The following is an 18,446-nucleotide window of genomic DNA, read 5'->3' on the forward strand; positions in this document are numbered from 1 at the left end:
AGCAGTTACCTTAAGCATCACATTTATCTGTGCACGCTACGAGGACTGATCTGAACTTGCGTATGTCACAGCATCTAGTCCCCGGTGCCCGCATCTTACCTGGATTCCTGCAGAAGGCTTAATGAGCCAAACGTTTTCAATATTACTATTATATCTATTGCTATCTAGACTGTAATTATTATTACAGTGTCTGTTCCTTCAGACACGTATGGATATTTGAAGGATCAGAGATTGATGATGATCTACAAGTATTGTAATATGAAATTTTGTCATAGCTGTAAATATATTTGACATCGGCTGCGTTAAGCATGAAAATCGTACATATTGCCACAGCTGCAGGTTGTCACCAATGTTTGTTTCTTCAGGTGTGCATGAAGGTCTGAAGGAACAGACATTCTAATAATAAATATTACAGCCTACATGAGCAGTAAGATGTTAATACTAATGTTGAACACATTTGCCTCATTAACCCTGGTTGCAAAAGTCCAAGTAAGCTTTGAACAATGGGGACGTAGACACTGTGGCATATGAATCAGTCCTGGAAGTGTTCACGGATAGCGGAGACAGTTAAGGCGACCACTCGCAATAAGCAGAGAATCAGAGTTAGAGTCCCAATTTGGCACAGTTTCTGTGCCTGATACAGCTGATTTAAAAAATATTCACAACTGCGACAAAATTTTGTAATTTTACTACAGCTGGAAATGGTCACTGACATCTTTTCATTCCGACGTGTGTGCATGCTTGTTTCTAGTGGTACAAAGATGCTCGTGTGGTACTTGCATGACGGTACAGTGGCACCCTTTCGTGTGGTAATACGTAGCACGAATCGTCTATATGTAAATTGGTCAGGATTCCCTAGTATCGTGGCCTCCCGTGTCTGTCAGCTCGACCCCATTGGATTTTTCGTGTGGGGATTTTTAACAGCTTTCCTGTATTCCGGACCTGTTCCTAGTTCCAGTGAACTCTGTTGTCACTGAATTCGGAACGTGTCTGCAATTTTTTAATATACTGGCATTGGTAAGGAGACGTGCTGAAGCCTGCCTTCACATTATTGGTGGCCACGTGAAATTCTTGTTGCAATGTTTTTATCCATAAGTGCATGTCTACAGTTTAGGTCCTTGGGAACTCTTACTCACCTGTAATATCATACTGGGGAAATCATTGGTTTCTGGATGGAATATTTTGTGACTTATTTTCCTTTCAGAGTAGGTGGGAAATGACTGTTGAGACAGTCCAGTAGTCAGTCTGCAATTCTTGTATTTTACTGGATTTTCCATTTGTCTTAGGTTTTCTGTTGGTCACTGTACAATATCGGTGCTGCCAGGGTCATGCTACATAGTGCCCTTGAACCGTGAACCAGCTTCTCCACGATGGACTTTGATCCACTGCATCGATGATGTTGGAAGACACTTAGTGAAATAACGTACACAGAAAAGTTGACCCGTATCAATTTCCTTTAACATACAATCCTAAGTTCTTCTAATTGTGATTCTTGAGTTTCTCCCGGCGTATTTGATAATCAAAATATCCACGGCTGTACTGCCGGTCTATAGTGTCCAACGGGCACAATATTTCGGCGATCAAACATGTCGCCATCATCAGGTGAACTGATGGACTGAGCTCCTGAGAACGCGCCGGCACGGAGATCCGTACGCTATGGCTGCTCAGGAGGAACTGGGTTCGGCCGCGGCGGCGGCCGATTTAAATACCCTCCGCCCGCGGCGCGCTCCCTCCGCCGTCCGCGCCCCGTGCCACGGTAGCGCGGTGGAACAGATTGCGACGGCGTCTGAGGTGACGTCGGTGTGATGGCTCTGTCCGCCGTGGTCGTCACAACTATGCGTTTACTCGATTTACTCTTGATTAACCCAATCGCTGGTTCCCAAGCCTTGCTAAGATTATAGCCACAGTCACGGTTTATGAGGTCGTCATTGGTGCGAATTTCGATGGCCTCTCTAACAACGCTGTCCCAGTATCTCAACATCTGTACCAGAATCCTCATGCGGTCATACTCCATAGCGTGATTTTCCAATAAACAATGTTCAGCGACCGCCGACTTGCTCAGATACATCAGTCGAGTGTGCCTTTGGTGTTCACGGCATCGATCCTCGACGGTACGCATCGTCTGACCAATATACGGATCTGTATTTGCACGCAGACAGCTGCCACCACCCTTCACAGAGGAATGGGGTACTTAAAAATCTAGTACATAGGGCGCGCACTATCTCTGACACAGAGAGTCTACCCCAGGAATTGGAACATTTGAGAACTGTATTTCGAAAAAATGGGTACTCAGAGTGGCAGATCCAACATGCTCTCCACCCAACCACTGCATCACAACCTGTTGAGATGGATGAAGTCACGAGGGAGGAGGTAGGCACTGCATTTATTCCATACACAGGCGCACTCTCGGGGAAAATCACCCGCATTCTGAAGAAACACCGAGTCGGAACTGTGTTTTGTCCTCCGAATAAAACTCGTGCACTAGTGGGGAGCGCCAAAGATAACCTCGGTTTGAGGAAGGCCGGCGTGTACCAGCTTCCGTGTCAATGTGGCAAGTCGTATATTGGTCAGACGATGCGTACCGTCGAGGACCGATGCCGTGAACACCAAAGGCACACTCGACTGATGTATCCGAGCAAGTCGGCGGTCGCTGAACATTGTTTATCGGAAAATCACACTATGGAGTATGACCGCACGAGGATTCTGGTACAGACGTCGAGATACTGGGACAGCGTTGTTAGAGAGGCCATCGAAATTCGCACCAATGACAACCTCATAAACTGTGACTGTGGCTATAATCTTAGCAAGGCTTGGGAACCAGCGATTGGGTTAATCAAGAGTAAATCGAGTAAACGCATAGTTGTGACGACCACGGCGGACAGAGCCATCACACCGACGTCACCTCAGACGCCGTCGCAATCTGTTCCACCGCACTACCGTGGCACGGGGCGCGGACGGCGGAGGGAGCGCGCCGCGGGCGGAGGGTATTTAAATCGGCCGCCGCCGCGGCCGAACCCAGTTCCCCCTGAGCAGCCATAGCGTACGGATCTCCGTGCCGGCGCGTTCTCAGGAGCTCAGTCCGTCAGTTCACCTGATGATGGCGACATGTTTGATCGCCGAAATATTGTGCCCGTTGGACACTATAGACAGGCAGTACACCCGTGGATATTTTGACTAAGTTCTTCTAATTGATCGACTACACAGGCATTCAATTCCAGCTAGATGTTTGGACGAGTGCATCTCATAATAGACTTTGAACAATTTTTACAATAAAATCTGAATATCTGTTGTCTTTTTGGTGACAATTCATTTGACATTGTGGATGTCACTTGCCTTCTGTGCCCCTTCACTTGCGGCCCCGTGGAGGAAACGACTCCACCCAGCAAGTAGAAGGACCATTCCGCAATCTTAATCTCCCGTAGCACAGATTCAGTACAGCTGTGATCTGCAAAAACCGTCAAACTTCCTGAAAGTGGGGTGCTTCTTACATCCTACCTACTTTAACCTACGAACATCTTTTGTCGGTCAACGGAGATCGAGGATGTGGAACATTTCATTCTACAAATGACATGTTACACCTCACAGACCTATGATTATTAGGATTGTTCTCTACTTGCCCCTTTCATTTGTACCTCAAATAGCCAAACACCCCTTATCCCTTATATTCTCCCAGTTCCTTTATATCCTGTGTAGCTGGGGTTGTTACTGTGGGTATTCTACAATGGTACCTAGGCAGACTCACTCCACAGTACAGTACAGTGCAGTTTAAATGGATTTTTTGCATTGGTGTACTTAACTGAAATGGATTCCATTGTTCTTGCATGTGGCATGTGCATCTTACATTATTTGGTTTTTGTATTTTCATTTGGCATTTTTTATCCTTATGTTGCATCTATTTGCATTTGAGTTTTTAACCAAACAAAAAGTTAAGAAAAATTGTTAAAAAAATTCTTCCATTGCCATTTGTACTTGACATTTGTCCTTTTCTCAATTTTCTTTTTAGAGGCAAAACCAGATTTGAAACTGAATGCTGCAGATCCGAAATACGACGAGGCAAGGAAGAGGCAGGGTAAGTCGGGATAGCTTTGTAGTGCACTGAGAAGCTAAGGAAAAGCAGGCAGTGCTCTGGAGTTCTGTAGTGTACTGGCCAAGCCCTTTGTGATTGTCATGACTGATTACTTTATATTTATTGTGGACAACTATAAAATTCCTCATTAAGATAAAAATTTGACAATTTTGAGCAAAGAACCAGAGCAGTTCATGGAAAATGACATTTGGCTTGCTGTTATTGTTCAGCAGTCAGTGGGAGAACAGCATGGAAAAGTTTCAACCAAACTTAGCAAATATACAGTTTACTACCGAGGAAAAGAATACTGTGTGCATGACACCCATAGAAACACCAGGATGGGGGTGAGAAAATAGTGACATGTCTAACATTTTATCATCCCATTCAATATATAATCAAAGATTTATGATTGTAAGTCACAAGTACAAGTTGACTAAACAAAATTAAACATTCATTAAACTGTACTTTTTCATATAACATACATATGCGTCGAAGTGAGCTTCACTAAATTATATGCAGACATTGTTGTAGCAATGACGCTCACGATCTAGTTTCATTACATCTGATTCTGTATCATTATGAGAGGCCAAACTGAATGCTTTAGAAAGCATTATAAGGAAGTGTAATTCTTCCACAGTGATGCTTTATTTTAAAATCCTTAGTTGACACTTTCTTAACTGTTGTTTGGTTTAACAATTGATAGACTCCAGTGGGAGTTGGACGAAATCCTTAGTGATTGAAATTCTAGCACAACGAACTCTTCAATAATCAACAGTAAGGAAATGTAAAAGAAACCAAATATTTATCGCAGTGTAAAACCACAAACAGTGGCGACAAATAATTCTTACTTCCTATGTTATTTACGTCCTCTTGAAAGTGGACATGAAATATACTACGTGTAAAGTGTTGGAAAAGGACAATTCCACATTTTTTACTTTCATCTGCTTTGATCCCAGTTCCTTAGCAAGAGCTATCCTTCAATCATTCACATGCCTGTAGACCTGCTTAAATCTTGTATATCTGCAACAGGAAAAGAATGTTAAAGTGACATATGGAATGTAAAGAACTTAACATAAATCTTTAAAAAATTTCTCTTGCTAGTCAAGTGATTAAATACCTGTAGGCTAATAGCAGAGTGAGGCATTTAAGTTGTAAACAGGTATTTAGGTTCTCTTATAGAGTAAAACATTTGGAAAGACTAGAGGCATCTATTTATGTCTATAACGTTGTCAAAAATTGAGTGGTCACCATGTACCACCTGGGGGTGATGACCGAGGTCAAAGTCTTGCCTAATCATATGTAGTGTAAGAGCTTATGTTTGTGACATATTAGGTCTGTGACACAGACAGTGCTAGCCAAGATAGTGCCAAGAAGGGAGTATTAAAATTGGCTGATCCTGCACGCAGTAAGTTAGTTTTTTGACAGATGGTGGAGAAAATGGTGAAGAGAGATACCTAATTACAGTTTGAAAGGTGTGTGATTAGTAGAAACTATAAGAGAAGAGGAGGTAAGAAGGAAGTGGTAAGAAAAAAGTGACAAGTATCAAGGAGATTTGAAGTGTGTGTAGATGATTAGAGGTTGTGAGCAGAACAGAGACAAATGTTAAAATGTGAAACCAGAAAAAAGGACCAAATAAGGGAGTGAATGTAGAGTGTGGAAAGTGGGAGGGAGCAGATTATTAAAATAATAAAGAAAAAAACCAGAGGATTTGTAAAGTGGTAGTGACGGTTAGTTATTGTCAACAGAAGAAAGGAAAATTACAGAAGTATATGAGGTTATTACCTAAGTGGAGCATAATGTAGGTAGAGATGATTAGTTTTATTGATAGCTGAAGAAAATGGTTAAGGGAATAAATATTGTCAGAGAGAGATGCTTAAGAATAGACCAGGAAAAACAGGGTGATATGGATTGGCCAGGAGCTAAACAGAAATGTTATTAATGGAAGAGATTTATGGATGGAGGGCTAACAATACATGATAACATGAGGCAGCAATATGGAAATTTGAGATTGTTCAGCAGGTATTTGTTAAATTTGTAAATGTTTAACAACTGGCACAATCACTTAATTTTGGCATGAATATATAAAAAGTAAAATAAAAAATGAAAGTACATAACAGCTAGCGTCCTAATGTTGAAAATAGTGTGATAATGTAAGATACAGAAAAAAGTGGCCGAACACTCTCAAAGCCACCGATTGAACCATATTGACAATGAATATGTTTGTGAAGTGTATCGTATAAAGGACAAACTTGAACTGTTTAGATGAGAAATATTTTTTCAATATTCTGGTCTGAATGTCCTGGGATTCCCTGTGGCTCATTACAGAGTAACATACTTATGTTTTATTGGATTTGTTACCCAGTAACCTTTTATTGTGGAAATATCTTCACAACAGTGAAAAGCCTGTAAAATGCAATGACCTAAGGATGCACTTTGTCGAAGGTGTCTCGAAAGGTACTGTGCCGCAGTGGTCATCACTGTGGAAGCAGCTCAGCATAGTGTCCTTATGTTGCCCTTCAGTTGCTTTTGGTGTACACGTACACGAAGTACGTATCAGCTGAGACTCCAGCAGTACATCTGTCCACACTAGTGTGTGTCATGACTGACACTGCTGGAAAAACACGACCGAGCAGAACTGAAGGGTAAAGTGGTCATTACTGTGCAAGTACCATTAGTAAATGGGTCAAGTTTGGAAACAAACTAGACTCAAAAATTGTGCTGTTGGCATTTGTACTGTTGTGGCAAATATTTTCAATCTAATATACACATAGAAATAAAGTGGGGTAATGAAGGGGAACGGGCTGGGCAAAACATACTAAATTCTTGATATGGGTTTCTTCATAAAATAGTACTTAATAATCAGTCTCCTAATATTAATCTTTTATAAAATGACTTTTGATCACAGTAATGAACTTTTATTGGTTACTTGTATACAGAGTTGTATATTCAGTAGGTGCTAGGCTCACACTAACAATGTCACAATAGTAATATACACTGAGCTGACAAGTCATCGGACAGTTATATACACGTACACATATTGTGGTAGAATTGCATACACAAGGTATAAAAGAGTACTTCATTGACGGAGCTGTCATTTGTACTCAGGTGTTCCATGTAAAAAATATATTTCAATGTTTTTATGGCCACACGAATTGAATTAACGGGTTTTAAACACGGAATGGTAGTTGGTGCTAGGCGCATGGGACATTCCATTTTGTAAATTATTAGGGAATGCAATATTCCAACATGCACAGTGTCAAGAGTGTGCTGAGAATACCAAGTTTCGGGCATTACCTCTCACCACGTACAACGCAGTGGCCGACTGCCGTCACTCAATGACCGAGAGGAGCAGCATTTGTGTAGACGAGCAACACTGCACGAAACGACCACAGAAATCAGTGTGTGACGTACGATGAACACATCCGTTTGGACAGTGCAGTGAAATTTGGCATTAGCGGGCTACGGAAGCAGATGACGGACGTGAGTGCCTTTGCTGACAGCATAACATCATGTGCAGTGCCTCTCTTGGGCTTGTGACTGTATTGGTTGGACCCTAGAAAACTGGAAAAGCGTGGCCCGGTCAGATGAGTCCTGATTTCAGTTGTAACAGCTGACAGTAGAGCCGGAGTGTGGTGCAGACTCCACAAAACCGTGGACCCAAGTTGTCAGCAAGACACTCTGCAAGCTGGTGGTGGCTCCATAATGGTGTGGGCTGTGTTTACGTGGGACCGATCTGTGACTGGAAATGCTTATGTTCAACTTCCTGGAGACCATTTGCAGCCATTAGTGGACTTGGTGTATGCAACTGATGAGGGAATTTTTATAGATGACAGTGTGCTATGTCACTGGGCCACAGTTGTTCGTAATTTGTTTGAAGAACATTCTGGACAATTCGAGCAAATGATTTGGCCACCCAGATCACCCAACACGAATCCCATTAAACATTTATGGGATTTAATTGAGAGGTCAGCTCGTGCACAAAATGCAGCACCGGCAACACTTTCGCAGCTACGGATGGCCGTACAGGCGGCGAGACTCAGTATTTCTGGGGGACTTCTGACTTTTTCAGTCTGTGTCGTGTCGAGTTGCTGTGCTACACCGGGCAAAAGGAGGTCCGATACAGTATTTGGAGGTATCTGATGAGTTTTGTTATCTCAGTGTACATTATTATTTTGCTTCTTTCTTGGCGCCACTATAAGTGCAAGATTCTGATCTCCTATTAGGCAGTCCGTGCTGTGTCAGTAGCTCCGTGCGGGACCTGCTGTCGTATAGTGACGGTAGTGATGCCTGCTGTCGAACTCCGTCCGAAGAGTATCTCGAACAAATAATAAAATACAAAACAAATATTTGAAATAGTCTTCAGAATGATGTAACTCTTCAGGCTTTCCCGGCGAGGTCCTGACGTGTGGAATAATCGGGTCTACTGCAGGTGTTTGTGTCACTCTGGCACCATATTTCGGCCACGTAACTCGTTGCCTTCTTCTGGTGCTACCTGAGGCTGCCGTATTGGAGGATCTTCTCCAGTATTTATGCCCAGAGGGTGCTGGACGCTCTGTTTGCTGTCCGCACCCGCCTGGTGCTGCTTGTAAGGTGTTGTCTCTTACCCGGTGCTCCCTCGGACGTCTGCGCCCAACTTAGTCGCCATCTGGGCATAACTACTGGACAAGATCCTCCAATACGGCAGTCTCATGTAGCACCTGAAGAAGACAATGAGTTACGTGGCCAAAATATGGTGCCAGAGTGACACAAACATCCAATTATTTCACATGTCAGTCTTCAGAATGTTTGCAACTTTGTTGTTTGCAGCCTTGTCTAAACTAGCTACAAACATTTTCACTTACGCGTTCGCATCTTACGCTACCCTGAACTGCCGGCAAGAACTTCATTTTTTGTCAGGAGTTACACAAACAAGTAAAGGGGATGTATTAATGATGTATGGTGGTGCATGAAAAATATTTCCTGTTGAAATCGGACAAAGAAAAAGATGAAGGCATTGTTGGTGGACAATATCATATTAGAGAAGACACGGTGAGAACAACATGCGGTAAGAGCTGAATTAGGAGAACAGCTCCAATTTTGAAATTCTAATGAATGCGATAAGCCTATTTGTTTCAAAGAACAGACAAATTTCAGTAAAACAGTTGCTGTGAAGTGAAGACACTCTAGGTTTTCTCAACAGGAGATTCCTATCAAAGCTTTGCATATTTGTTCCATATATAAAAACCAGCCAAATCTCAAGTAGTTGCTGTAATTTGCGTAGCTTTGGATGAAGAATTAAAAGATTATGTAAAGATAATTCAGTTACATTAATAGTAGTGAAACACACATTTTGTTGACCACAGATCTCTACGTATATTAAAATCACACAGATGTTCATCATCTTCAACAAATGCTACTGCTTTCATTTCATTGTCACTGGCAGTTCCAACGAATGTGACAGGGTAATCTGCTTCACAATGTGTGACAAGTTCGAATATCTGGTTCCTTGTCAATTCCATTTTATAAAACACAACACAGGATGCAACACCACGTCACACAATAAATCGTGTAACATTCCACTAAGTAGGACAGAGCATAAACAAACAGTAGTGCCGTATAACGTTTTTCGTCATTGCAGTGCAGAAACAGTTTCCTTATATTTGTACTGTCACAGCTGTGGAACATTGTTCTTCCATTTGCACTTGCTGCAAACATTAGTCCCATTGTAGCTGCAAACAACATTACAAACATTGCTGCAGAACATACATAAAAACTTGATATGAACATGGCTTAATATACAAGGCATTCTGAATAGTAATGTCACCAAATTTTTTTATGTAAATACTCTTACATAAAAGAAACTTTATTAATGTTTTACACCTTCATGCTTCATGTCTACACTACTGGCCATTAAAATTGCTGCACCAAGAAGAAATGCAGATAAACGGGCATTCATTGGACAAATATATTGTACTAAAGCTGACATGTGATAACATTTTCATGCAATATGGGTGCATAGATCCTGAGAAATCAGTACCCAGAACAACCACCTCTAGCCGTAATAACGGCCTTGGTACGCCTGGGCATTGAGTCAAACAGAGCTCAGATGGCGTGTACAGGTACAGCTGCCCATGCAGCTTCAACATGATCCACAGTTCATCAAGATTAGTGACGGGCGTATTGTGACGAGCCAGTTGCTCGGCCACCATCGACTAGACGTTTTCACTTGGTGAGAGATCTGGAGAATGTGCTGGCTAGGGCAGCAATCGAACATTTTCTGTATCCAGAAAGGCCCTTAGAGGACCTGCAACATGTGGTTTTGCATTATCCTGCTGAAAAGTAGGGTTTCGCAGGGATTGAACGAAGGGTAGAGCCACGGGTCGTAACATGTCTGAAATGTAACGTCCACTGTTCAAAGTGCCATCAATGCGAACAAGAGGTGACTGAGACATGTAACTGATGGCACAACATACCATCACGCCGGGTGATATGCCAGTATGGTGATGACGAATACACGCTTGCAATGTGTGTTCACCACAATGTCGCCAAACACGGATGCGACCATCACGATGCTGAAAAACAGAAACTGGATACATCCGAAAAAATGACGTTTTGCCCATTCGTGCACCCAGGTTCGTCATCGAGTACACCATCACAGGTGCTCCTGTCTGTGATGCAGCGTCAAGGGTAACCACAGCCACGGTCTCCGAGCTGATAGTCTGTGCTGCTGCAGACGTCGTCAAACTGTTCGTGCAGATGGTTGTTGTCTTGCAAATGTTCCCATCCATTGACTCAGGGATTGAGACGTGGGTGCACGATCCGTTACAGCCATGCGGATAAGGTGCCTGTCATCTCGACTGTTAGTGATACGAGGCCAAAGTTCGGAGGCATTACTATTCGGCATGCACTTGTACATAGAAATTGTGCACTTACATACTATTTACACATCATAACCATTATCATTACGTACCTGTGACGCTTGCTGGAAAAAACCACAAATTAAATTCAGAAAACTTCTCTACCCTCACAGTAAAAAAATGAAATGTGATTATTCTGTTATGAGCTACTGAAACCCACAGGCCCCTTATAAGAAAATTGATTAAAAAGTACCACAGTAAAAAATCAAATGAAATACAATTACTCTGTTATGAGCTACAGGAAACCACAGGTCCCGTATACTAAAATTGCTCAAAAAAATATCACTGAAAAAACTCTGAAATTTTGTTGGTGGAGTGTGAGTTCAGCCTGGATAGTCAAGTGATGATGTGATGTGAGATTGTTAGAAAGTCTCAGACTGGAGAGGTTAGTACTGTGGAGAGAGAGAGAGAGAGAGAGAGAGAGAGATATCAGTTAGATGTAAGTTTGTGGCCACCGTGTGCCCCCACCACGGGTGAGCTGTGAGCCGCAGGGCACGTGCTGCAGAGACGTCGGAGCAGCGCATGGAGCACCTGCAAGACGAGCTGATCCAGGTGCAGCTGCGCTACCAGAAGGAGCTGGAGCGGCTGGAGCGCGAGAACAAGGACCTGCGCCGCCAGATGCTGCTGCGCGCCAGCGCGGGGCAGCTGCCCGCCAAGAAGATCAAGGTACCGGCACCAGCAATACGGGGGGTTTACAAACGGCCGCTAGGTGGCACTGTCTAGACTTGTCAATGCTATTGTTTTTGAATTTGTCATTTATTTTTGTTAAAAGAGTGGCAGCCCAGAAATTGGTTGAGCGGTTTATTTACAGTGAGTGTTTTATGAAACGGTGTGGCAAAGCAATGAAAGGAAACGGAAAGTGTGATATGTTCGAGATAAATTTTGATTTGAGAAATAAGTTTGACTTTTTATGCATGTGTTTGCCAACCAGTAGCCAGCCGTTTCTGGGACTACTGTGTATAACAATGGTATAAACTGAAGAGCCAAAGAAACTGATACACCTGCCTAATATCGTTTAGGGCCCCCGCAAGCACGCAGAAGTGCCGCGACACGACGTGGCGTGGACTCGACTAATGTTTGAAGTAGTGTGGTGGAGGGAATTGACACCGTGAATCCTGCAGGGCTGTCCATAAATCCGTAAGAGTAAGAGGGGATAGCGATCTCTTCTGAACACTATGTTGCGAGGCATCCCGAATGTGCTCAATAATGTTAATGTCTGAGGAGTTCGGTGGCCAGCGGAAGTGTTCAAACTCGGAAGAGTGTTCCTTTAGCCACTCTGTAGCGTGTGGGATGTCGCAGTGCCCTGCTGGAATTGCCCGAGTCTGTCAGGATGCACAATGGACCCAAATGGATGCAGGTGATCGGACAGGAGTTTACTTAAGTATCGTCTGTGAGAGTGGTATCTGGACATATCAGGGGACCCATATCACTCCAACTGCAAATGCCCCACACCATTACAGAGGCTCTACCAACTTGAATAGGCTCCTCCTGACAAGCTGAGTCTGTGGATTCGTGAGGTTGTTTCCATACCCGTACATGTCCATCCGCTCGATACAATTTGAAACGAGACTCGTCCGACCGAGCAACGTGTTTCCAGTCCTCGACAGTCCAATGTCGGTGTGTCATCGGGGGTACACGAGTGGGCCTTCGTTCCAAAAGCCCGTATTCATGATGTTTTATTGAATCGTTCACACACTGACACTTGCTGATGGCCCAGCATTGAAATCTGCAGCAATTTGCAGAAGGGTTTCACTTCTGTCACGTTGAACGATTCTCTTCAGTCACTGTTCATCCTATTCTTGCAGGATCTTTTTCTGGCTGCAGAGATTTTATGTTTTACCAGATTCCTGATATTCACCGTACACTCTTGAAGTGGTTGTACATGAAAATCTCCATTTGATTGCTACCTCGGAAATGCTGTATCCCATCGCTCGTGTGCTGACTGTAACACCACATATGAGCTCACTTAGGTCTTGATAACCTGCAGTTATAGCCACAGTAACCGATCTAACAACTGCAGCAGACTCTTGTTGTCTTAAATAGGCATTGCTGTCCGCATTGCCATATTCTGTCTGTTCACATCTTTCTGTATTTGAGTTCCTATACCAGATTCTTTGGTGCTTCAGTGTATTTGGCAGCTGGAGCAGATTTTGAAGATGTGAAGTTCGTATATCCTGCATTGCACCTCGTATGTGGTCCACTAGTGTCATAATACTTCGCAACATAATATGCACAGCCTGACAGCTGCTTTAAAAATGATATTAAATTTGATGATAATTATGTCGACGTGCTTGTTAGACAAACCCATGTATGGTAAACAATAAGCGAAATAGAAATGTGGTAGAAATAGTGGCACACATGTCTGAGACGGCAGTACATTTTATTCCACATGAATCTACAGCTGTGAAAAAGATCTGTTTCTGATGTGTTCCACGCAATTTTACCATTCTCAGTTAGAGGGTTGTGTAAGTTGGTGTAATAAAGTGCTCCAAAAATTCGACCAAAAAAATTTAAGATCTGTGTATGATGTCACAACAGGAGACAAAACGTCGATGTATTTGTTTGAGCAGGAAACAAAGCAAACACAAGCTGTTTCGATCAACCGAAACTAAGAAATACAATTCAATTACAAAGCTCTCGCAATATTATAGCATGTTGTTTTGGTTACATTGGATATGACGTGACCATTGCTGTAGGGGTTCGAAGAACGGGTGACGCTGAATGGTATACTGCAATTTGTTTGCCACAAGTTATCAATACAATTGACATTGCCAGCTATCACATGACACATTGAAGTATCGAGAATTTGGTGGAGCAAAAATCAAATTAATGTTAACAGTGGGAAATCCAGTATGGAACATCAGTATGGAGAGGATAGATTACTACTCTCTTTTCTCACCACTTAGAGGAGGCATTGAGTCATAGATAGGCACAGTGAAAGAGAATGCTAAAAATCTTCAGCTATCGGACTGAATCCTTCATCAGGCATAGAAAACTAATGCACAGACGCACAAGTGCAACCTAAGAGACTACAGAGAGAGAGAGAGAGAGAGAGAGAGAGAGAGAGAGAGAGAGAGAGAGAGAGAGAGAGAGAGAGAGAGAGAGAGAGAGAGTGTGTGTGTGTGTGTGTGTGTGTGTGTGTGTGTGTGTGTGTGTGTGTGTGTGTGTGTTTGGGGGGGGGGGGAGAGAGAGAGAGAGAGAGAGAGAGAGAGAGAGAGAGAGAGAGAGAGAGAGAGAGAGAGTGGTGCTTGCGTGAATGAGATGAGATTTCTTTGCTTCTGACGGAGGACTTTGTCTGAAAGCTGAACATTTCTATCCTTTCTGTGTTGTTGTTGTTCGAACAAATGTATCATGCTCTTATTCACCTGATTCATCACCTAAATACTTCTTTTTGTTCTCTTATGTCACACAAAAATTGCTTTGAGAGTAATTTTGATAACTTAAGGAAGCCATTAAATCCTTCCAAAAGTTGCATTTTTATGCTATCAGTGGAGCAATAAAAAATCTGTTTAGGATTTGTTCAGACACATGCAGAAGTGTACAGATGGTAGAGGCAAAGTTTTTCATATACTGGTAAATGATTTTCACTGGAAAAAGAGTTTCTTAGGTTGTTTGTGTAAAAACTTGAAAGGGTCCCCTCATACACTGTATACGAGGGCTGCTATATATATTTCTGGCCTAATAATGAAAATACGAATATTTATCAACGAAAATGGTTTATTGTTTTTCAAAATATTCTCCATCAAGATTTATACACTTTTGCATGCGCTCAAACCAATTTTCGAAGCACTTTTTCCACTCCGATTGAGACACCTCCAAAACATGGTTTTTGAATGCTGCAACAGCATCTTCTGGCGACGAAAATCGTTGACCACGCATTTTTTTCTTGATTTGTGAGAATAAAAAGAAGTCATTGGGTGCCAAGTCAGGGCTGTACAGCGGATGACCCATCACTTCGACGTTTTGGCCGGTCAAAAAGGCGCTGGTTTGAGCCGATGTGTGACAGCTCGCATTGTCATGGTGCACAATGATTCGTCTTCTCTTGTTCATTTTTCGAATTTCTCCGAAGACTTCAGGCAAACGAATGGTGGTGTACCACTCAGAATTGACCGTTCTACGTTGCTCAAGCGGAACAGTCGCCACATGACCAGTTTTGCCGAAGAAACAGGCGACCATTTGCTTCGAAGTGCTTCTTCCACGAACAACTTTCGTTGGATTTGGCTCGCCTTGGAAGACCCACACGGTCGATTGCTGTTTTGTTTCGGGCTCATACGCATAGATCCATGATTCGTCACCTGTGACGATCTTATAAACGTCTTTTGAAGCACTGCGATCGTATTTTTTCAGCATTTCTTTACACCAATCCACACGAGCTTTCTTTTGAGCGATTGTCAAATTGTGCGGGATCCAACGAGAACAAACCTTTTTTACGGCCAGGTGTTCATGCAATATCGAATGTATGCTGGTGGGAGAAATGCCTAGGCATGCCTCTATCTCACGGTATGTCACATGACGGTCTTGCATTATCAGTTCACGTACGGCATCGATGTTTTCTGGCACAACGGCTGTTTTTGGACGACCTTCACGGAATTCGTCTTTGAGCGAGCGTCGGCCACGATTGAATTCGTTGTACCAGTTTTTCACAGTGCTATAGGATGGTGCTTCGTCGCCATACAAAGATTTAAGTTCATCGATGCACTCTTGTCGTGATAATCCACGTCGAAAGTTGTGAAAAATGATCGCACGAAAATGTTCACGAGTTAATTCCATTTTTGTGCCAAATTGATTTCTTCAAGTCCCTGTAAAAGAAAAAAAAATTGTCGTAAGTCAAAAAGTTCTGAGTACATTTATGCTAAAAAATGTCAAACTTTCCAATGGAAATGTCAGATTGCACCTGGCAACACTTAGTGTTGCCTAGGCCAGAAATATATATAGCAGCCCTCGTATAACTTGTCAATGTTGTTTGTAGTGGGAACATAACTTGTGTAGCCCCATTCTGTAAATATCAAATATTTTTCATAAATTTGAACCTGGCATTCCTTTTGATATATCTATCCACTGAATATTACTGGATAATTCTAAAGACCTATCTGTCTATTGCTGCTTTCTTACTATATCTTACATTTGGTGTGTCCTGAAAGGACATATATTTGTTATAATTTATATTTTTTATAGAAGTACTGCCACAGATACGTTTTGTAACACACATACGTTGAGACTGAATAATATTCATCTATTTTTTCACGTAATTTGTGCAGTTGATAAATGGGCGTAGGAATTACAACACAGAATTTATCAACCATCAGGAACACATCAGAAATTTGTGGCAGTTGAGTTCAAGTTTGCACTACCTATAAAGTGGAAGTCATGATCAGATCTAAAGGTGGTTAGCTGAAAATCAAAACTGATAATTACTAAAAAAAAATTTTACTTTCATTGTGGTGGTTATTACATTCTCTATACTGTAAATATTGGATGAACATGGATTCCATAGACGTGATGTCTTTTCTCTTTTTTTTTTTTTTTTTTTTTTTAAAAAAAACACCTTCCCTTCTGCTGCTGCCAGCTGCTCCAGGCGAAAATATTGTACTTAACATTTCAGACTCATCTGTTGTAGCATTTCAGCAAGTTTACTCTTCTTTGAAAGAAAAATTGTCTATAATTCACAGTACATGCTATTTTGCAGAGCTTTCACCTCTTCTCATCGGTCCTACTGGAAGCTGCGTTGTGGAATGGCTTTCATTGAATGCTTAACCACTAAATGCCGACAGGTACTTGCATTAAACGCGGTAAAACCTTGTTCCATTAATTAAGTAAAAGCAGGCAGATTTGTAAGAAACAGTTATCAGTTTGGCAATGTAATGTAGGAGGAAACAAAATGAAACTCCACAAGCTGAGATGGTATGCAACATTGTTTCAGTGATTGCAACATCAAGTAAAATTTACAAAGAACTTGGCAGTAATAGCCTGCATATCACTGCAACGTTGCACCGTAATGCGTGCACCAGTTCGACGGGGGGCGGTGCACTGAGCCGTCGTATCCTCTATCTAAGCTGGCCCACGAGTGCTGTAACTGGTCTTTGATGTCACAGATACTGCCACTGAGACGGAGTTCTGTCAGGGACAGATTTGGTGGTCTTGGTGGCCACAGTAGCACCTCAACATCACATAGACAGTTGATAGAGGCATGGGCCATGTATGGATGAGCACTGTCTTGTTGAAAAATTGCATTACGGTACTGTCACACGAGAGGTAACTGGTGAGGCACAGCATGTTCCTGGCGTACCGCTGTGCCGTCAGAGTTCCTTTAATCGCTGGCAGCCGTGACCCGAAGTCGCATGCGACAGTTCCCCACACCGTGATAGGACAGCTGTAAGTCTCCAAAATATTGGAAGAGTGGAACCAGTCCTCAAGTCAGCACCATGCTCACTGATGATTGTTGTCCGGAGCAGAGCAGAGCCACGATTCGTTGTCGAACACAGTGTGACGCATTAGTGCAGGCTCATCAGTGCAGGCTTCTCAATCGCGGCACAACTGCAGATGCAGAAATTTCATCTAGATCTACACCTACACCTACACGTACACTTTTCAAACTACCATGAGGTGCACGGCAGAGGGTACATCCCATTGTACATTTGTGTTGCAGTAAAGAAAGCCTACACGTGGGACAGTAATTTCCTAGTCTGATGGCTGCTGGTATGTGACCAGTGGTGTGTGGCAATACAGAATGTTGCAGGGTGTCCATTACTAGTCATTTAGTGCCAGGTACAGATGTGAAGGAGTTGCAAAGTTCTCGGTGCTGAAGGTGATCCTTTCTCATAGAGATCAGATACTCGTGCTCTCACATTCCTACAGTGGGTCACTGTCATACTTACATGCCACAAAAACCTGGATATTGTGTGATTCGACCAACCTGTTAAATGGGAACACACTCTTTTAAAGCGTCGATTACACTATGTTATGCAAGTACAGGGCATCTCCGTGTCCTCCAGAGTGATAACTCGACATCTAACGCTGTTTGTACCCTTTGTATGTCCTACTAGGCCTGGTAATAATATTAAACACAAATAAATCTGATGCACTATGGTGGCTGTTCGACCTGTCTTCAAGAACTGTAACTCTAATTGTGTACGTACGTGCCAGTTCGATGTATGTGTACAAAGTTGCATTGACGTAGGGCCGTGTCTCATGGGTGCTTCACTTTTTTTTGTCAAGTGGTGTATATGTCCATTTATATGAGCTGTTTGCTTCCCTAAAATTGAGAAGCAAACACCGTAATGCAGTGTGCTGATACGTATAGTTGAAAGCTAATCTGAGGGAACTCTCCACTGATATTGGCATATTATGTCTAATTTATTTGTTGGGGATGTATGATAAAAATTAATTGTGTGTGGGTTGTGTACAGGCACTTTTGAGTCAACAGCAGATGGCTGTTTCCATACAAATTGTGTAGGGATGCATTGATTTGTAAATTCTCAAAAGAA

At 42.5% G+C, this 18,446-nt stretch overlaps 1 protein-coding gene across 4 annotated transcripts in view; it reads left to right on the top strand.

The window, feature by feature from the left end:
* The window catches only part of LOC126294968 (dynamin-like 120 kDa protein, mitochondrial), a 190,238-nt gene that overhangs the window by 65,993 nt on the left and 105,799 nt on the right, over positions 1 to 18,446 (top strand). For 3 of the 4 annotated variants that reach the window (XM_049987195.1, XM_049987196.1, XM_049987198.1), the window contains 2 exons: positions 4,004 to 4,069; positions 11,468 to 11,628. In XM_049987195.1, the coding sequence (XP_049843152.1) occupies positions 4,004 to 4,069; positions 11,468 to 11,628 (227 nt within the window). The remainder of the gene's footprint in view (positions 1 to 4,003; positions 4,070 to 11,467; positions 11,629 to 18,446) is intronic. The other variant, XM_049987197.1, reaches the window with a different exon arrangement.

This window comes from Schistocerca gregaria, chromosome 11 (assembly GCF_023897955.1).
Source record: "Schistocerca gregaria isolate iqSchGreg1 chromosome 11, iqSchGreg1.2, whole genome shotgun sequence".
NCBI classification, from domain to species: Eukaryota; Metazoa; Arthropoda; class Insecta; order Orthoptera; family Acrididae; genus Schistocerca; species Schistocerca gregaria.